The sequence below is a fragment of the Hydra vulgaris genome, chromosome 01, assembly GCF_038396675.1.
Source record: "Hydra vulgaris chromosome 01, alternate assembly HydraT2T_AEP".
Lineage (NCBI taxonomy): Eukaryota > Metazoa > Cnidaria > Hydrozoa > Anthoathecata > Hydridae > Hydra > Hydra vulgaris.
The window spans coordinates 58,876,341-58,899,365 of record NC_088920.1 but is presented as its reverse complement, the minus strand read 5'-3'; the positions used below and the strand labels follow the sequence as shown (position 1 = coordinate 58,899,365).

General features: G+C 25.9%; 1 protein-coding gene across 4 annotated transcripts in view; it reads right to left on the bottom strand.

The window, feature by feature from the left end:
• The window catches only part of LOC101236793 (centrobin), a 72,415-nt gene that overhangs the window by 15,787 nt on the left and 33,603 nt on the right, over window positions 1-23,025 (bottom strand). For 2 of the 4 annotated variants that reach the window (XM_065788799.1, XM_065788800.1), the window contains exons 9-18: window positions 20,326-20,424; window positions 17,951-18,094; window positions 11,482-11,574; window positions 10,823-10,855; window positions 10,319-10,399; window positions 9,850-9,945; window positions 4,805-4,882; window positions 4,630-4,692; window positions 3,607-3,662; window positions 3,460-3,525 (exon numbers count right to left, since the gene is read on the bottom strand). In XM_065788799.1, the coding sequence (XP_065644871.1) occupies window positions 3,460-3,525; window positions 3,607-3,662; window positions 4,630-4,692; window positions 4,805-4,882; window positions 9,850-9,945; window positions 10,319-10,399; window positions 10,823-10,855; window positions 11,482-11,574; window positions 17,951-18,094; window positions 20,326-20,424 (809 nt within the window). The remainder of the gene's footprint in view (window positions 1-3,459; window positions 3,526-3,606; window positions 3,663-4,629; window positions 4,693-4,804; window positions 4,883-9,849; window positions 9,946-10,318; window positions 10,400-10,822; window positions 10,856-11,481; window positions 11,575-17,950; window positions 18,095-20,325; window positions 20,425-23,025) is intronic. The other 2 variants (XM_065788802.1, XM_065788803.1) reach the window with 1 other exon arrangement.

Sequence of the window (23,025 nt, the reverse complement as noted above, 5' to 3'; positions counted from 1 at the left end):
AGTTTTTGTGGTTCATCTTTGATTTTATCACAAAAACTGATTATTATTTGAGCATAATAATCAGTTTTTGTGGTAAAATGAGGTTAAATGCAGCTGAACGAGAATCTTTTCGAAAGCGACTAAAAATGTTTTTTGTAAATAAACCTAATATAAAAAAAAAAAAATCATAAATCATTTTGAAAAGGAAGGATTTGCTCGAAGTACAATATATGATAACCTAAAAAGACTTGAAACTGTTCAATCGTTTTCTGATAGAAAGCACCCTGGTCGTCCGACATCCTAGACTAGAGAAAAGAAAGCCGAATTAACGAGACTTGTCAACAATCGAAAAGGGGTCAGTCAGAGAAAAATAGGTATTAAATTTGGTGTAAATCAATCAACAACTCGTCGTCAGTTAAAAAAAAAGAATATTAAATATAGAAAACGTGAAAAGACTCTGAAATACACTATAGAACAACAAATAAAGGCAAAGAAAAGAAGCAGGAAACTAATTAACCAACTCTATAATCGCTTCTAGTCATCGATGAAGAAAAATACTTTTGTTTTGCAGGGGACAACATGCCTGGAAATTCTGGATACTACACAAACAACAAAAAAACATGCCCAGAAAGTGTTTCTTTTATAGGAAAAGAGAAATTTCCAAAAAAATTACTAATGTGGAGCCATTGTTTCGCACTTCCAAGGCTGTAGCGATCAATTCATCAATCTATATTAATGAATGTTTAGAAAAACGACTTCTTCCATTTATTCACAAGTATCTTGGAGACTTTAACTATTTATTTTGGCCAGATTTAGCAAGTTCTCGTTATTCTAAAGATTCTCTCAATTGGATGGACCAATATGTTTATTACGTTGATAAAGAATCCAATCCCCCAAATGTGCCTCAAGCACGATTAATTGAAAATTTTTGGAGACATTTGGACAGAAGGTTTACGAGGGAGATTGGCAAGCTTCAACAGAGCAAGTTTTGATTGATTGCATTAAACTAAAACTACAAGAAATTGATTTAAACTTTTTACAGTCGCATATGAAAGGCGTCAGAGCAAAATTGAGATCAATTGCAGATGGTGGTGTTTTTTCATATAAAAAATAATATATTTTTATTAAAAGATAAATGTTTTATTTAAAAAAAATATAATAGTAGTTTGTTTTTTTATTTATAAATAAGTTATTGAGGTTTTTATTTTGTCTGATAACTTCCGCATCACCCATATATATATATATATATATATATATATATATATATATATATATATATATATATATATATATATATATATATATATATATATATATATATATATATATATATATATATGTATATGTATATGTATATGTATATGTATATGTATATGTATATATATATGTATATATCTATATATCTATATATCTATATCTATATCTATATATATATAAACACACACACACACACACACACACATATATATATACACACACACACATATATATATATATATATATATATATATATATATATATATATATATATATATATATATATATATATATATATATATTAAAAAAAAGGAGACTTTTAATGTTATAAAAATTAAATAAAAAGCAACAAAAATAATAATAGGGGAGATATTCAAAATTAGGACACCTAAGGCATAAATCTTTTTTTCACAAAAAAAAAAGCAAGATTTGACAGGCTTTTTATTGACTAACTTAAAAGTACAACTCTACATTGCATTTAGGCTGATTTGACATGAAATGAAAGATATATTATTGGAGTTGAACTCTAATTTATCATTACACTAATTCATTTCAATTGAGACAACCTGTTACTTTATTTGGAATATTGCTTTTTTTTTAAAAACAAAAAGACATTTAAATCAACAAAAATTATTAAAAACTAGCAAACAGCAACAATAAAATGAAGGATTGTTATAAAACAAAATTATATAAATCTTTTATTTGTGTTTTAATAAGAAAAACTTTATAGTTTCAATTTAAGATACTTTGAACTATTTTGTTATTCATAGAAAACTTAAAGAAACTTTTGACCTGAGTTTATAATAAAACTAGAAAAAGCTAATAACAAGCAATAAGTAATTATCTGGAGTTTAAAATATCTGTACAGCTCAATAAAAAACAAAAACCATAACATTTAAAAAAAGTTTTAAAGCATATTTAATTCTTGTTTTATTTTTTTACTCAATTGTCTTCTATAGTTTCTTATCAATGTACACGATCTAATCAAGATTCCACCCCTCTAACAAGCTCTTGTATGCATTTCATATTAAATTCATTAAAAAAAATATTTTATTCTCTTTCTGAGTTGATTAGTTTCTGAAGCACACCACTTATTGTCATTAATCCCTTTCAACTGAGCCCAGAAGTCCTTATTAGGTCTACACTTTGTGAGATTCCCAGGATTTTTTTCCTTGGGTACCACTGGAACATTGTTTTCAACTAAATAAGCAATCAACCTTTTTGGATTATGTCCACTACCTAAATCTGGCCAAAAAAAAAAATTGTAATCAGAATTGTTTCAAAAATGGTATCAATCTAGCTTCTAAACATTCTACCTTGTATACATTCTGGTTAATAGCCACTTTATCTAACCAAGGGTTCAGCTAATCCTCTTCACCGAAATGCTATCCAAACTAGTACTTTAGCTTCAAACTTAGGAGTCTTTACATATTTTATTGATGGAGAAACATTTGTTTTATCATCAGTATAAAAGAACCCTTTTCCATTAACAGTTAAATGTGAAAGTGTGAAATAAGATTCATCATCCAAACCCAACCACGATCCTTGTGATTCATATAAAGGACACAAATTTGCTTCTTGCTTCCACCATCCTAACAAAGGTTCTATTTGGTATTTTAGTTTTTTTGAATCAACCTCTAGTTTATGATACCATGGAAATATACAGTTGAATACAATTGAATTTTCCAGCTAACTTTCTTTGTGATAAACCACTTTTATTATTTGTTGATTGACTCAGTTGATGTAAACCTTGTTTATCAAAAATAACAGCCAGTTTTCATACTCCTGGTTGTTGGTTTGCATCAATTCTAACTTTTCTAACAATTCTAACGGTTGATTATATCATAAATGGTTGATTTGCTTGATGCTTCAGCTACAAAATGATCAACTGTGTACTTCTTTCCTTCATTTATATTATTTTCATAAAACTTGTACACACGCTTTTGTAAGAGCTTTTTTTCCAGACATGGTTTATAATTGAAACTTTTTAAATAATTTAGAAAGATAAATATGTTTTTTGTAGTGTGTTAAATCTAGTTTATTAATAAAAACATAATTATCCATGTGCAAGAAATGACCTAATTATTTCAATTTTCAAATTAATGTGTTCCAATTTAGATAACTCTTCCCTATAATGAATAATCTCTGATTGATATATTAAATAAAAATTTATTTAAAGCAAATTAAAACTAAATTAAAAACAAAAGAAAAAGATTATCATACATTTTGGATTTATAAAACTTGTTCTGAATATTTAAATCTACTACCATCTTTTCTAAATCTTGCAGCCTACATCAAGTACAACATTGACATTTATACAAAATATTAAAAATGTTTATAAATCCTTAGAAATTTATGAAATAACCTAACCTCTCCTCATACTGTGATTGAATTTTTAAAATAGTATCCTTTGCTAGCTGTATCTCCTGAATTAAAAAAAATCATATATTATATTTATTATAATATATAATATTTTATTCTAGTATAAACATACAATATCATATTATATTATAAACATTTAGCTAATTCCTGGTACTGTGGGTAACAGCAATATATATACTATATATACATATATAAAATTTGGTAAAAATTTTAGCTTATTTGAGAAAGTTTGTGAAAAATTGTGGATTAAAAACTGAAAAAAGGTTGGTATTTTAAAATCTTTACATGCTACTGTATATATATATATATATATATATATATATATATATATATATATATATATATATATATATATATATATATATATATATATATATATATATATATAAAGAGAGAGAGAGAGAGAGAGAGAGAGTGAGTAGCATAAACCCTAAGAACTAAAATGGACAGTCTTCAGATTCAATAATCGAACCAGAAGAGTATATTTTAATCATGCAATAAAGGTTTTAGTACATACATTGGAGGTTTTAGTACATACAAAGATTAAAGCTAAAGATCTATTGAAAAAAGTAGAGAAAATTATTGTTTTAATTTTTTTATTGTCAGCTAACACCCTGTGTAGCTATGTAATATAAAATAATAGCTACCTAACACCTCAAGATGTTTGCTAGCTGTATCTCAGGATGCTATTTTTTTAAAATACTTTTTTTAATACAAGGTTTTTAACACAATTTATAATCAACATTAAACTCAAAAACAACAATTTATAAACAACATATCTTATTAAACTTCAATATTAAAAGTTTTCAAAAGTTGTCAAGAATTGAAATAATACTTTTAAGCACTTATTATTTATTTATAGAATTCAAAATACATGCAATTACTCTTGTTATGCAACTTAATTGCAAATATTATTTCTTAACTTTCTTTTACATATTTTAATAAATTTTATGACAAAATACTATAATTTAAACAGATTTTAACAACTTTAATAAAAAAATATTTAAAAACCTTTTTGTAAGTTAAACTTATTTGCAGCACTTCATCCTTGTGTTTTGCTGTCAATTCATTCAACTAAATAAAAGTTAAACTAAATTCAACTGTCAACTCATTAAACTAAACTTATAAAGTAGTCCAAAAGAAGTAACATGAAAAAAAAAAAAAAAAGGGTAAAAAAAATATTCACCCGTTTCTTTTCAGAGTTGCGTAGGTCACTTTCAGTAGTCATAATCTGATGTTGAATCTCATAGATCTTCTGATTAAACTAGATTAAACATACAACTAAATATATGTATATATATATATATATGCGGTAGTGGTGTAGTGGTAAAGCGCTCGCTTCATAAGCGAGAGGTTCCGAGTTCGATCCCCACCACGTCCCTGGTAGTAACGCGCTCAACTTGTTTCTCCGCGCAGCGACCTTGTTCGTCAAGGTTCGTGTTTCGGAGTTATAGAGTTGAGAAAGGGTTATAAACCACTATTAAGTAGCCTCCTCATCTGTAGTAGCCTTCTCGGCCTTGAGGAGGTGAATAACAAAAATATATATATATATATATATATATATATATATATATATATATATATATATATAGTAAAAACTAAATAATTATAACATTCGATTTATTTAAAACATTACTCAGAGTTTCTTGCAAATAGCGATCATCAGATATTACAAATCTCAAAAAAAATAAACAAAAAAAACAAAGACAAAAAAAATATATTACAAATACTGTGGAGTGTCTTCTTTGATGACATTAAAGCTATTCATCATATATTTGTTTTCATGGCAACACTTAGACGCAAGTTCGTTTTGCTTATTTAGTAAAGGCAATGGGGATGAAATTATATGATATTTTTCCATCAAGCATAAATTGCATGACTTACCACCAGGTTTAAACGGTTCAGTCTGGTCTAAAATTTTCCATGAAAGGACAGGATTTAAACCTTTCTTTTTAACACTCCACACAAATTTAGAAAGTTCAGTAGAGTTTGACCCAATTTCATAACGAAAGGAATTATTATGCTTGTAAAGAAATTGTAAAAAAGAAATTATTATGCTTGTAAAGAAATTGTAAAAAATTGTAAAAAAGGAATTATTATGCTTGTAAAGGCAATCTTTAACAAGAAATATTTACACAATTACTACAATATATATGTATATATATATATATGTATATATATATATATATATATGTATATATATATATATATATATATATATATATATATATATATATATATATATATATATATATATATATGTACATACATATATATATATATATATACATATTTTTTTTTTTTGTGCACTTATTTAAAAAAAAAACTATCCTCTCTTAATTTTTTTGCAAATTCAATAAATTATTTGTCGTAAATGAACTTTTTATATGAGACGCTTGATATACTTTTTTTGTTGAACTTAGTGTAGACCAATAGTAGCGCTCTATTTGTTCACATGAATTAACGTTTTTGTTACATAAATACCAACGTTTACTTTTTAACATGTTATTTGAAAATAAGAAGTAACACATTGCACTTGTTTTTTAATATTATAATTTTTATAATTGTTTTGTGGTTTCTTTAAATTGAAGTAAAATGTTCAGTGAATAAAAATTATTACTCGTAATCAGAAGAACTAAATAGCGTATTTGAAGATATATCTTTTTTTTTAAAGATAAGTAACAAACATGGATTATTTTATAACAAATATGGAGTATTTATGGTTTCTAATGCTAATAACCTGATGCCAATAGTATTGGAGCCTAACCTCCAAATGGAGGAAGAAAATTCTAGCTATGTGGTGAAAGACCACATTTTTCTTATTTACTAGCGTTTCTCCAATGAAAAGTATAAACAACTTTTTTTCAAGGATTTCATTACAATACATTGTGCTCAAATAATTACAAAGAGATAATTATTTTTAAATTCTAAATAAAATCTTGAGATTTCTCTTACTTTCATTAATTTTTTTTTATTTGGTAGAAGTTCAAATAACTTTCAAGTTGTCTCTATAAACTATTAAAATTAATCATTCAAGACTCCCTTAATATATCAATTAATCATATTATTTTGTGGTCTGGTTATAGTTTATAACCTGGTCATAGTTCAGTACAGAATATTGTGCATAGTGATTGAAAAAAAAATTAAGACAATTTGAGATTTACAGTCTTCCTATCTTATTAAAATTCATCTATAGAAAAAACATTCTGGAGTAGAACCGAAAATCATACAAATGTACAAAGATGACTTCAAAAACTGCAAACTTGCTTCCAAATTTATTGCTACAAATTTGGATTATAAAAAATTCCAAGTTTATAGCTATTAATTTGGAATATAGTTATATAACTATATAGGTATATAGTTATATAACATATAACTATATGTTTATTATATTATAAAATTCCAAAGGAATTTTATAATATAATAAAGTAATAGGTATATAGTTATAATAGGTTTGGAATTTTATAATACTCATTTTGAGTCACAAAGTCTAAACAAACAAATATATATTACTTTGTAAAATATTTTATTAAACATTGTTTTTATTTATTTCTTTATACTAAAAAAAAGGGGTACAATAATGAAAATGGTTTATGTAAGGTTGTAATGGTTATGTAATGGTTTATGTAAGGTTAACTTTTTGATATCACTTTTCACAGACAGATTGTTAGATGTGTGTGTTAGATTATTTTATTCTTTAATTATTGGGGAAAAATTGCTTAATATAAAAAAAGAAAGAAAAATTGTGAATCTTCATTTATTTTGTGAATTGAATTGTGAGTATGTAAGGGAATACTTAATTTATTAATAAATATATCTGTATAAAAAGTTTAGTAATTTTTATATAGCTTGAATTTTAAAAATTGTATATTTCAAAGTATAAGTAAATAATACTGGATTTAAAATTTTTGAATAAAAAATGTTTTTAGGGGTTGTTACAGACCCTCAAACATTAAATGGATCAATGATATTATTAAAAAAAGTTTTTCAAAAGTATGTCATGTTCTCAAATGAAGCGAAATTATACAGAAATTTCAAAAATATGAATCATTTTATAATTAAATTATTATTTTAGATTTAAGTGAACAGAAAATGATTTTTGTTTATAAAATGATGATTATTTTTGAAATTTTTATACATTTTCACTTTTTCGAGACCCAACATGACATACTTTATGCAAGAGTACAATGTTCGAGGGTCAGTAACCCTAAAAATATTTTTTATTCAAAATATTTTTAAATCCATTGTTATTTTACTATATTAAACACATTTTTAAATCCATTTGTTATTTTACTATATTGAATCCCACTAATATAAGTGATGTGCAAAATAATAAGTAATAATAAGCATAATGCATCTATCACATCCTATTTATGACAAATGGAATCCAACAGATATTTCTGACCTCACTTTCTTATGTATATTGTGTTGTTTTCTGGTGATGTATAAACAAGTTTGATCGTGTATTTAACTGATTTTTCTTGAATACTTTAATTTAAGGTGTGCAAAATAATAGGTAATGTATATTTTAAACTAAATTATTTATAATAATAATTTATTTAGTTAAAAGATTAATTTTTATTAACTGTTACTATGAAATTTGTTGAATTAAAAAGAATATATACTTTTAGGAAAAATGGAGCAACTTACATGGTTTGGGTGATAAAAGAAATTTAATTAAAAATTTACAAAACCAGGGTAAGACTTAAAAAGAAATTCAAATTTAATGGACTGTTGAAATAATTTGACTAGACAAGATGACAAAAATATTGTTCTTTATTCTAAAAGAAATCTTTTTGCAATATCAAAAGAAATAAAAACTATGCTTGGCCTGCAAATTGATGCTTCGACAGTTATTTCACAGATTATTTTGACAGATGCATCTTCAAAATGGCAAAATATTTAAAATATTCTAGATTTTAAAGTGTCCAGCCCAATCACCGAAATTAAATTTGATATAAAATCTCTGGGCACAAGTAAAAAATGAATTAGGATGAATCAGGAAAACTTCTTAAGACCAAAAATAAAAATGAACTTTGGAAAAACATTTAATACATTTGGAAAAACATTCCAATAAGTACATGCCAAAACTTAGTTTTTATCATGCGGAAAAGAAAAAAAATTAAAATCAGGCATTAAAAAGACACTAAAAGCTATACAAATTAAGTTATATATAAATGGGATGATGTTGAATGTGATCACTATCGTTCTAGCTATTGTTCTATTGTTTCACTTTCACTCAAATCTATAAAGTGATAAAGAAATATGGGAAAAATAAAGTTTAACACCTTGATAAGTTGAGAAACTCATTTAGTAGTTGGAACACATCAGAATATTTTAGAATGAAGTAGAAAAGCATCTTTATAAGAAACATTTTGATTAAAAACATTTTGTTGCACAAGTTTTAAGTTTAGTCACCACCACATCCCTGGTAGTACCGCGCTCAACTTGTTTCTCTGCGCAGCAGCCTTGTTCGCCAAGGTTTGTTTCAGAGTTATAGAGTTGAGAGAGGTACCACAGATAAGGTAGCCTTCTTGACTGTAGTAGCCTTTGCGGTCTTGGGGAGGTGTATTGACATATTAAAAAAAAACAAAGTAATAATACAAGACTGTTTAGTAAAAGAAAAATTGTTTACTATTGTAAAACTTTAGAAAACATTAGAAAACAAGGACCACATCCTACTGACTGTTTTGAAGTTTACTTTTCTTGTAAAACAATGAACAGTGTTTTTTAAAGTAGTACTGTAATTTATTTGTGAATAAAAATTTTTTATTTTGTTTTTTCTTTCTTTGTTGAGTTCTTGCACATAATTCATAACTAATTTTGATAGAACAAAAATTTAACAACTTGATGTTATACTTAAAATTTTTTTGTAATGAAAAACAGAGAAAAGCCAAGGAAGATCAAAGAGGGTCAAACATATTTTTTCTGTTATTTCAAAGAGGGTCAAACATATTTTCTGTTATAACAGAAAAAATGTTTAAAAGGTCAAAAAGTAACAAAAAAATTTGGACCTGATGGGACAAAAATTTTTCTTGAAGACCTAAAAGGGTTAAAAGTAAATTTTTAACTTATTAATAATTTTTAGCAGCAATTTTTTATTTGGAAAAAAAAGTCAACTTTACTAAAATAAAACAAAAAATTGAAAAAATTAGCTTAAAAAATACTTTAGTTTAACATTAATGAAAAACTTTTTTTAAACAGTAACAATAAAACTATGACAGTTAAAACCTCTTCTTCAAGTTTCGTTTTAATTTCTGAATCTTGTTTAGTTTTTAAGACATCAAACTTTGTTTGAAGTAATTTTAGTTCTGTACGTAATGTATCCTAAAAAAAAAATTTACTATAAAGCATAATTAGTAGTAATAACAATTAAAGTTATTTATTTTAACTCTAATTAAGTAGATAATAACACACATAAATAGAAACAAAAACATTGGCAACATAAATAATAAACATTTTCTCAGAGCAAAAAAAAAAAATACAAAAAAACTTTGTATAATATAAATAATATTTAATGCTATTAATAACATTAGACAATATTAAACTTAATATTGTAATGTAATGTGTTTATATTAAATCATGAAAGATGTTTGTTGTTAATGTATTATTGTGGTGTATTATGCATTAGTTATTATTAAAATAAAACTTTTAATAATAATAAAATAATAATGGTTGAAAGAAGGTTATATGAAAAAACCTTTTCTTTGTTCAACGATTCTTTTTCACTCATTAGTTGTTGCACAGTGTGAGATAAAGATAAATTTTTTTTCAGTAAATCCTTTTGAAAAAAATTATTATATTCTTAATTTTCAGATTATTATCATTTATGTATGTATGTTTGTATGTATGTATGTATGTATGTATGTATGTATGCATGTATGTATGTATGTATGTATGTATGTATGTATGTATGTATGTATGTATGTATGTATGTATGTATGTATGTATATAACATATATATGTATACATATATAAATATATATACATATATATATATATATGTATAATGTATATATATAATATATAAATATATATAATACATATATAATATATATATATATATATATATATATATATATATATATATATATATATATATATATATATATATATACATATATATGTATGTATATATATATATATATATAAGCATAAATTTAAATAAATAATAAATTCAAAAAAAAAAAAAAAAAAAAATTACTTGTGATTCATTCTGAGCATCATCCACAGCTTTCTAAAAACGTAAAACAACAATATTAACTCAATAACAATCTTTAACTAATGCAATCTTTAAATATAAATGCTCATTAAATTGCATCACAAATAAAGCATTAAGTTATGTATAGTATTACTTAGTCGGAGAATATTAATATGTTTTAGATAACCATAAAGGTTGCGATTAAATATAGGTTAAGGATTACTACTTTAGGATTAATTTCAATTAATATTATTATAATATTATTATTACTTAGCCCTTGAAATTAGGGTCGGTATTCGGCAATGCTGACTTAACTGCGGACCTGGAAGTGTTTGAGGTCGTCAAAAAATCCCCGACCTTGTTTCTATGTTTTATGGTAAAACCTTTGTATCAAATTTTTTTGTTGACCTGATGCCAACCTCTAACAGCAAATTATTGCCAATCTCTAACAGATCAATCAGATTTCCTAAATCTGAGGGTTTACTACAATAAATATTACAAATTTTTTTTTTAATAAGTTGATTATTAAAGTTCAAAACTAAAACTCTAACTGTCAAATACTCAACACAAAATTGCACATTTTTTTAAATAATTACTATTAATATATATCAATTTTATTTTATCCAGTAGAAAATAAAATATTAAGAAAAACTACAACTGACTTGAACTAATTCAATTTGCTCTTCATAACTTTTAGATATTAATTTAATTTGCTCATTCAGATGATTATTTGCTTTTTCGAGTCTTTCGTTTTCCTACAGTTAAAAAAGATTTAATTTAAAAAACAATTACAAATATAAAAAGCATATTACATTATATGTAATACATATAATGTTTGTACTTATGTTTTTGCAATGCAATGATTGCAAACGAATAATGGAGCTGTTCAGCCAGGTAGGCACAGGAGGGGTGATTAGGTGATGTAGGAGCAGATTGTAGATAAACAGAACCATTTGGTAAGAATCCAAAAGGATAGATATTCAGAGTAGTGGTGAGACTTGTTCTATGTAGAAAGATATTTTTTAAAAAGGGTGAGGAATGTAGGAGGAAGAATGGGAATATAACAAACATGAAAATAAAAAAATTTGATAAATATGATTTTTTTAAATTATAATGGCTAGTTTTTATCCTAATATTCAAATTTCTAATACAGCAAAGAAAAAGAAAAAAATAACAAAATCATGTATTAACTAATTGTTTTTGTTGGCAAAAACACATGCCACATACATAAATGAGATTTGTTTTGATATCTTTTGAACACTATTAGGTATTTCAACATTGATCCTTATCGGTTATTTTATTTAATGCTGCTGTTATTCATTTGTGCATGTCTTAACACGGAGTTTTTTAATAAAGATATATCATGCTTGGCCTTTTAATATTTAATACTTGATATTTTTGATTCTTTATTATCTTTATTATAATCTGTTAATATCTGTTTAATCAGTTTTAAGATCTTAAACCTATTACCTATATTAAATACTAATTTGATACAATCATTAACTCTGTTGTAATAAACCCTATGTAATTTTTAAATTAGTAGAGTAACTTTTAAAGTCAGGTAATTTATTTAATTTATTTAAATAATAACATAATTCAAGTCCTTTTTCAATTGTATTTAAAGTATTAATTTGTATTTTTATTTTTAAGACCTTGAAGACGATGCTTTTTTCAAAGGTTAAACTATTGATAAAGGTCAAACTTTTGATAAAGTTTTTTTTTTTTTAATTCACCTCCCCAAGGCCCAGAAGGCCACTACAGACGAGGAGGCTACTTAATTGTAGTTTTAACCCTCTTTCAACTCTATAACTCCGAAACACAAACCTTGACAAACAAGGCTGCTGCGCAGAGAAACAAGTTGAGTGCGGACTACCAGGGACGTGGTGGGGATCGAACTCGGAACCTCTTGCTTATGAAGCGAGCACTCTACCACTCCACAAGTTGGTATTTATCTTAAAAACCCTTGCCTCTCACTTGATCAACTCTATGTTGCATGTTTAAGAACAAGATAGTTTCATAGTTTATTTTTTAAAATTGGTGAATATTCATTACAAGGTATGTTATTTAATAAATGCTACACAAACAATGTTGTATTTACAAACGTACTTATCTATAAACAACTGTTGTTTTACTATTAAACACCACGTTTTTTATAAATTAATTAACAAAACCAATTTAGTGACTGAAAACCAGTTGTTGTTACTAAAAACCCTTTTATAATACAATAAACGGTCATTTGATTGTTTGTTTTTTAAAGTTGATATACATGCATTACAAGGTATGTCATTGAACAAATATTACACGAATAAGGTTGTATATGTAAATGTTCCTAATTTATAAATTCTTCCTAATTTGTATATTCAAGTATTTTTATGTGTCATATGATGTGGTAATGTGTGTTATTTATTATGTGTTCATATGTGTTAAGGTTATATGGGTTTATACTTTGTTATAAATGTGTAAATATCTGTTATATATGAAGTGTTTCTATGTGTGTTATGTGTTATAATGTTACGTGTTTATAGTTCTTAAGTGGTTATTATGTTCTTTCCATGGTTTGAAAGTGTTGTTACATGGCTCAGTTTACAGCAAGAGTGTTGTCCTTGCTACCTTAGCAGTGTATTTTGATATAATGTGACTTGGGTTTGTTGAGAGTAAGAATGTTGTCCTTGCCAACCATATCGCAAATATGTTATAGCAAATATGTTATGCAATGAAATGTGTACTTACAAGTATGCTATGCTGTTAGTAGTTATAATATGCACAATAAACTCTGGATATAAACCTTAATAACTTGAACTTATTTTGAATTCCAGTTGAGCCTTTATTTATAGGATATACTCCCAATAATTCTAACATTCTCTAGCAAGCTAATTTCTTGGTCCCTTGGAGGTTTGAGTTTACTATAATGTTACGCTATTAGTTAATCTTTGTGATGTCATTGTTGTGATGTTTTGTGTTAATAGATGACTTGGCTTACCTTCTTGCCGTTGTCTATTGTTAAAAATGATTATTAGGTAGTTTCATTACTGAAGCTGACTATATCTAGTCATTCACTAAAACCTAAGAATTCAGTTTTTAAATAAAAACATAAAGGTTTATCTTATAGTAAATATTTTTTTAGCTTTTTCTATAAAAAGTTTATAATCTAAACTTGCAAAAATAAATTTTGAAACACAATAACACAAAATAAAAAAAACAGCACACAAAGTAAGTTTCTTATTTGTCTAATTAGTCACATTTTTGAGTTTTCAAATAAATATATATAATAATAAAACGATGTTATAATTCAAATTGCTTTCATAAAGTTCTTCCTTTTTTTTTTTTTAAAGTTTATTAATTTTATTTCAAGAAAAATATGTTTTTTGTTTCTCACATTAAATTGTATATATTTTTCTCTTTGGAAATATTATTTTGTATGGATATATTGGCCATTTTTGCTTTGTTTTTTTTATATTTCCACTATATTTTTATATGAATGGAAACCATTTATACTTTTATCGACTTGGTGATTACAATCTAGATGGTTTCCATTTGCATTAAGTATTTGTGTTATAATCATTAAATAATTTGCCAAAACCAGTATTAAAAACAGCTTAACTGAATGATTTTGTTTAGTTTATTACAGAAAAGTTTCTATAAAAAATGTGAAACAGATAAAGCTAACTTATTTGACATAACTAGATTCCATGACCTGTTTTTTGTGTCCTCTTTTGTATTTTAAATAAATATATCTTAATAAAAAAGTTAAAATTTTATTGTAGCCTTAAGTTCCCAAAAACACCGATAGAAATGTTATACAACTGTCATCTATTTTAAAGATACTTTTGTTATGTAAAAAATATTGAATTAAGTATAAATATAGGTATATAAAAGTATATATAATCCAATAAATAAACCTAAAGAGCCAATTATAACTAAATACATTAATACAAAGTCTTAACTGATAATAGAATTCAAGTTCAGTAATATACTGAATACTACATGGTAGACAAAAAACAAAACAGAAAAAGAATGGGGAACAATTAATTTATGCAAAAAAAGAATGGGGAGCAATTAATTATGAATGACTAAATAAAAAAAATACCAATATTCACTTATTAGCACCATACCCATGTATTACTTCCTCCCATTTTAAATTTTATTATACTTTTATTATCTCTATTTATTATATCTATATTTTTTTACTTGTTATATTATCTTTATGGTCTAACAGGTGGTATTTAATATTGTTACTTATTTTTATCTTATTTAGCTTATATATCCCAATATACTAATTTATACAACGTTTTTATCAAAGCGCTCACTGACAGAATAGTTAAAAAAAAGAAGGCTACCCTTCTTAACTGTAGTAGGCCTATCAGGCTTGAATAGATAAACACAGTAAATGCAATGACAGATTTGCTATAATATAGACACTTGTATAGGTGTCTATATTATAGCAAATTGAAACTATTTTTTCCTCCTAAAATAACCCTTGGGATTAGGGTCAGCATTCGGCAATGCCGACATGAAAGTGTTTGCCAACCTCATTTTTATATTTTATGGTAAGAACTTTGTATCAAATAATTTTTGCCTAACTGATGCCCACCTCTAAAAGATTGAGGTCGGCAAATTATTGTCGGCCTTATTTTTCTTAATTCTGAGGGTTGAAGTCTATATTTAAGTCTATACTCATCGATGCTTTTGGATTCTTACTGTACAATCTGTTCTTAGAATCATCTCTCACATGTCTACCTGACTAGATGATTTCATTGGTCACCTGTATCAACCATTGTGTCACAGAAACTTAAGTATAATTTATAATATATATAAATATATATTCACACACACACACTCAAACACACACACAGATATATATATATATATATATATATATATATATATATATATATATATATATATATATATATATATATATATATATATATATATATATATATAACTCCTAACTGGTTGTTAGAAAGTTTTTCTGTATTTTGTTGACACAAAAAAAAAATCAAAATAGATAGACTGCCTGCCCAAACCAAACCCCTCAGTCGATGTAGCAGCACTCCCGTGCGAGTCAGGCTATAAGATAGGCAACATAGCAACACTCCGTTGCGAGTCAGGCTATTTGTCAGTTGATGTAGCAGCACTCCGTTGTGAGTCAGGCTATTTGTCAGTCAATGTAGCAGCACTCCGTTGCGAGTCAGGCTATAAGATTGTCGATGTAGCAACACGCCGCGCATGATTTACAGTAAAAAAAATAAAAATAAAAGCATTTTATTAAAAAAAAATAAAAATAAAAACATCGTTTATATTATTAAAAACATTTAGAATGTTTTTAAAAACATTCTGGTCAATTAAATTTGCGTTTTTGCGGTTTTTTTAAAAAACGATTAATTTGTAATTAAATTAATGGTTTTAACTTTCTGATAACACAGAAATGTTAGATGAAAGTCAAAAGTAATTAAAAGTGACGTATTTATTGACAAAAGAATCATTTTTTACCTTAACGTACTCCCAAATGCAACAATTTATAGAACTATATATATATATATATATATATATATATATATATATATATATATATATATATATATATACACACATATATATATACATATACATATATATATATATATATAATATACCCGCTTTTTTTAACAGAATCTACAGATTTTGTAATTTATTTAAGTGTGTTTAACTGCGTGTGTATATATATATAATATATATATATATATATATATATATATATATATATATATATATATAAATACAGGGCTTGTGATGAAGAAAATCGCCAAGCGTGTTATATCACGCTCGTTATATAACACGCTTGGCGATGTTATATAACAATCGCCAAGTGTGTTATATCAGCGATCTTGAAATTCGAAAATTGCGGAAGACTGTGCTTATAAAAAGCTTTCTATCTGTTATACAACTTTCGTTCATCAATGTTTGAAGCAATATCTACAACAGCGCATTTATACTACTTCAACAATGTAGTTTTTTATACTTCCCAACTTCTTGTTTTTTATTTGCACCAGATCACTATTTTTTTAAACTATTAATAGTAAAAAAAAACACAACCAAACAAAAACGCAAGTGCTTAATAGTTCTTGTAATAGTATTGAAGAACAAATTCGTGGCTAAAATTTATTATTAAAATGTTTTTTTAATAATTAATTTTTTTTGTAAATTAATGAATAATTATTAAGTATATTTTTTTATAATTTCTTATTTAAATAACACTTTTTTTGTTGTCAAAAAATTAGTAGATTATAACACAAGAATAATTTGAAATTCTTCTTCAAAACTAAAAACATTTTTAATTAATTTAAGATAAATACTAGTTAATAAAAAACCTATACTATATTCAAAAATGAATTTAAAGAAATCTCCATTATGAAAATTTATTTTTATTATAAACGATGTGTGGAATATTATTAACAATAAATCAAATAAATCTTACTTGATGTTTTAACGAAATTAAAAATATTCAGAAGCTTTAACTTTCTTATAGTTATTTCCTAATTTTCTATTCCCATTTCATTTGCACATTTTTATATTTACATCGTGTTCTCACGCACACTTCATTAAAATAGTTAACATTCCATTATTGAAATTAGCTGTAATGACTTTAAACTGTTCATTCACTATGTTAGTAGCAAAATTGAAAAATGCTAACATAACAGCAAAACAGAAACGTGCAGAAAGTGAGTGACATAATGCTTATATTTTATATAAGTACTTCATGTAAGGATATAAGTATAAGGAAAACGATGTTTTACTGTTAAATCAACAAGTTTTATCATTACCTAAAAAATTTAATTACAAATATTTTATAAAAAACCATATAAAAGCTTATTATTTTTTCTGTGCCAAACTTTTGAACGAACGCGATTTAATACTCTCGTTATGAGCTGAGCAAGTGTTGTTTAACGTGTCTAAAAGGTTTAGAAATACCCTTTATGGGCGTGTTGTATGAGCGTGGCGCGATCGTGCCCACTTCATCACAAGCAGGATGTATATATAATATATATATATATATATATACACACACACATATATAATGTTTATCCATACATAGATTATGTATATTTGATAAGTTGTATAATAAATAGTAGGTGTAACTAAGTAACTTACCATTTTTTGAACATGCTGATTATTTTCAAATTCTGAAATAACTTTTTCATTTTTTTTGTTTATTTCCTTTAGATTTAAATTAGAAGCTTGCAAATCAGAAAAGTGTTTACTTATAGTAAACTTTTCTTTTTCAAGAAAGTCAATCTGAAAATAAATTTAACAATATAAAAGATCATAAACAATTTGAAAACATTGAAGTAGCAGAACTTTATTGAACAAATTTTAACTGTAAACAAATATTTTAAAATTAATGATAAAATTAAGGAGAAAAATTTCAAACTTTATCTAAGGATTTTAAGTATGTAAATTATAAAAATAAAACTTATATGTTTTTTACAGAATTTTTTTTACAGAATTACAAATTTAAGTCTAAATAACAACTACAAATCTTTTTTGTTCTGCTTTTAATCCTGCTGTTGAAATTGATTTTGAACTTTATACAATATCAACTTTTAAAGTTAACGTTTGATTGTTGCTATATATCTAAAAATTTCAAGGCTTGGACACTAATTTTTAAATTTTATCACAAAAATATTTTTATCACATTATTATACTTTTTTATTTTAAAACTACTTTTGAATATTATAGGTTTTTAAAATGAATAACTATGAACATTTTAATTTATAATTTAAAGAAATTTTTTATTTATTTCCACCCAATATTTAAAATTATTTAAGAGCTAGGACAACCACTCAGGAGTTAGGATCACTTGGAACAATTGGTGCAAACTATTATATTTTTTATTGTAATTTATTCAAAAAAAAAAAAAAACTGATACATTAAATAAAAGTTATAACCTTGCATTGAAATATGAAACTCAGAAAACATGTTTTATTTATGACTTAGGATGTTTCTACGAAAACAAAGATTTTCATTACTGGACCCATCTTAAAGCTTATAACAAACTCATTTTATCTACTTCAATATTTACTAACAAATTATTTGTACTTTTTTCAGTACCAAAACAAAATAAAAGAATATATATATATATATATATATATATATATATATATATATATATATATATATATATATACATATACATATACACTTATATGTTGTCTGAAAGTTTTCTTCTATATTTTGTTGACAAAAAGTAAAAGTTAAAATGCAAGACCGGATTTTTTTTTTTTATTAATTGATAGACTGACTGCCCCAACCAAACCCTCAGTCGATGTAGCAGCACTCCCTTGCAAGTCAAGCTATTTGTCAGTTGATGTAGCAGCACTCCCTAGCGAGTCAGGCTATTTGTCAGTCGATATAGCAGCACTCCTTTGCGAGTCAGGCTATTTGTCAGTCGATGTAGCAGCACTCCCTAGCGAGTCAGGCTATAAGATAGTCGATGTAGCAGCACTCCGTGCATGATTTACAGTAAAATAAATAAAAATAAAAACATTTTATTAAAAAAAACAAAAATAAAAACATTTTATTAAAAGAAACAAAAATAAAAACATTTTAATAAAAAAAATAAAAATAAAAACATTGTTTATATTGTTAAAAACATTCAGAATGTTTTAAAAAACATTCTGAATGTTTTTAAAAATCATTCTAAATGTTTTTATTTTTGTTTTTTTTAATAAAATGTTTTTACTTTTATTTTTTTTACTGTAAAAAACATTCTGGTCAATTAAATTTGCGTTTTTGCGGCTTTTTTAAAAAACAATTAATTTGTAATTAAATTAATGGCTTTTACTTTCTGACAACACGCAAATGTTGGACGAAAGTCAAAAGTAATTAAAAGTGACGTATGTGTTGGCGTAAGAATCACTTTTTTCCATCCGCTCTTCCAAATGACAACAAACTATAGATCTATATATATATATATATATATATATATATATATATATATATATATATATATATATATATATATATATATATATACACATGTTAACAGTGCAGGCTCCATCTGAAGCATTAAAAAAGCCATTATATAACATAAGTAAATTTTAATAACATGCACTGACTGTTGGATTTCTGACTGTTCATTTGCCTCACTTATCTGCCTCACTTATGAAAATCTTACAACTGTGTCAATATCAATTAACAATGCCAAAACAAAATTATTTATAAATTTAAAAAAAAAAAAACTCCTGACAAAAACAACATTATTATCAAATAAAAACGCAGAAACTATTTTCCTCAGAATAGACATGTTTAGAAACATTAACCATTTTGAGAAAATTAAAATGATTATTTATTTTGCACGTCTCACTAAGCAATCACATGACACATTTGCAATTATGTGTCACACTAAGCAATCAAGTGCAAAACTTGCAAAATTAAACCTTGCTTTACTTTTAACTAAATGATCAAATTAAAAAAATTTATTTATAAAAATTTTTTTTTTTCATTATTATTTAAAAAATAAAGACCTGACTCTTGTGATGAGAATTAAGTTCTTGAATTTTTTCTTGTTCATTTGAGTAAGCTTGTAAAGCATCTGCGAGATCCTTTTCAAATCTTTTTAACATCTGTAAAATTTGAAAAGAAAACTAAGTACTGCATATTAACACATAAAAAATAAACAATGATAGAGTTGTTTTTTTAAGAGATTTCTAAAAATGATAGAGATGTTTTTTAAGAGATTTCATGTCAAAACATTTTTTAGTCAAAGCATCTGACAAACCATCCGAGTGACTAATTATCCTAAACTAAAAATTCCTAATTTAAAAAAAATAACAAATAGCATATGGATGTTATTTCGTGTTTTTTTAAATAAAAACACTACACCTTAAATGTTATTTATAGAGATGTACCGGAATTGCAGCAGGAATTACAGACGGATTTTGTGACTTTTAGGTCATTCCGGTTCCAGCCCAAAATACAATATTTCAGGCCAGAATGGTGGAATTTATTTTTTACCTTTTTTTTTAGACACACAGACTGTGTAAATTAAATTAAAAAATCGTTGTCCTACAGATCAATGAAGACCTATAAGTAAACCTAGGTTAAAAATACAAAATTATTAACAAACACAATTTGCAGTAATCAATTATGTATGGATTTCTAGAAGTTTAGAAATATTGTGGTGCAAAATGAGTTGCTATCCAGTTTTGGGCAACAAACTAACTCTTTTTTCATCAAAAATGTTACCTGCATCTGAGAATAGTCTTTTTTTAAATGTTACTTAAATTTTAAATAATTAAAATGTATAGGATGCCAAATACAGAAATATTTCAATTTTAAAATATTTAAAATTTTCAATTTTAGCCTAAATTGAAAAATAGAAAATAAAGAAATAATTTTAAATATAAATATTATACAAGTTAAAAATTTCAGTAAATAAAATTATAAGAAACAAAAAATAAAAAACTTTTCTTTACATTAACCAATCCTTAATTTGAAATGTCTAAAGGATAAAAAAGTGTGGCAAAAGTGCATTTAAGGGCGACTGAATAGCTGTATGTAGCTCACAAGCCAGAGGCTAGTGAGCTACATACATGTAGTAGTCTCACAATCTGCATGTAGCTATTCAATGTTTTGCAAGCCAGTGGTTGCAAAACACTGCTTTAGTTAATTTTTTTATATAATCAAAATATTTTGTTAAACACTTTTCTGACAAACAAAGTTTAACTGAAAGATGATAAAAAGCCCTTTAGCTTATCCTTAACTGATTATTTGATTAGATAACAGTATACACGGTACAACCAAAAGTCAATGTTGAATTACAATAAAAGTTATTCAGTAAGTTAGAATTCAGTAAACTCACCTTACACTGTTCAGTTGTAAAATGTGCAACAACCTTACACTGTACAACTTTAACAATATTGAATAACAATACTAGTTCAATATATTTTGAATTCACTTAAAAGATTTATTTAAGTTTTTTTTTTTTTAATCCTAATTCACTTCCAACAAGGCTGCAAACAACCACTATCAAGTTGGAAATAAGTAGAAAAAAAGAAGTAAAAAAAGAGTTAAAGAGCAAGGAAACGGTTGACAGAAAACTTAAAAAATTGAAGGTTATATGAGTCAGGAAAACATGAAGATAATAGAGAGTTCCAAAAGGGTTGAGGTGCAGGGAAAAAAACTAGATAAATAAAAGTTTTTAGAGCATGCAGGGACAGGTACAGTAAAAGAATGAGACTTTTTTTAATGGAGCTAGAGATAATAGCTCTTTTGAGCAGCAACAATGATAGTATTTAAAGAAAAGTGTAAGAGATGCAACTTTATGGCAATGGGAAAGAGGTTCAAGTTTATCAGATTGAGCAGACCCAACTAGCAGACCCAACTTTTTTGGACCTTGTCTAGAAAAGAAAGAGCATCATTAGAAACAAAACAGAACCTGGATAGAACCTTGAGGTACCCCAGAAGTTACTGGAAATAAAGAAGAGTGTTGGCCTTCAGGGATGCCTTTAATAAAGCAGTTAGAAAGAAATGATTAGATAAATGCAACTTTCAATAAAGTTTGGCATGAAAGCCTTAGATATGTCAAAAGCAATAACCCTAGCCTCTCCACCTCCATCTAATGCACAATAAATTCTTTCAATCACAGCAGTTAGTAAGTCAGCTGTAGAGTGAGAAGATCGAAAACTGTATTGATTGCCTGACAGTAATTTATTTGACTCAAGATAGGACGTGAGAAATTTGTTTTTCAAAGACTCAAAGACCTTGCTAATAACAGTAAGAAGACTGATCGGACAATAATTGAAGGGTTCAGAATGTCCATCAGGTTTTTGAAGATTGGAACAACAGATGCAGTTTTCCAGCAGGCAGGAAAACAAGACTCAGTCAACCGCTTATTAAGTAGTTTAGAGAGAACTGAACTTCTGGAGAACAATTTTGTAAGACTGTGACAGGAATGTTGCCTGGACCACAAGCTGTAGATGAGTTGATACAACTTTAGCAACGGAAGCTGGAGTGATTTGAATGTCAAACAATGGGTTATCCTGTTTAATTGAAATGGAAGGAAGAGAATGGCCATAAGACTCGAGAGTCAAATTAGAAAAGTTTTTTGCAAATAGTTCAGCCTTAGGAGAGGTAATTAGATCAGTCCCATGAATGAGATATGGAATGTTAGACCTACCCTTGTTAACAACACTGTTGAAGATTTTTCAAAAGTCTCTAGAGCC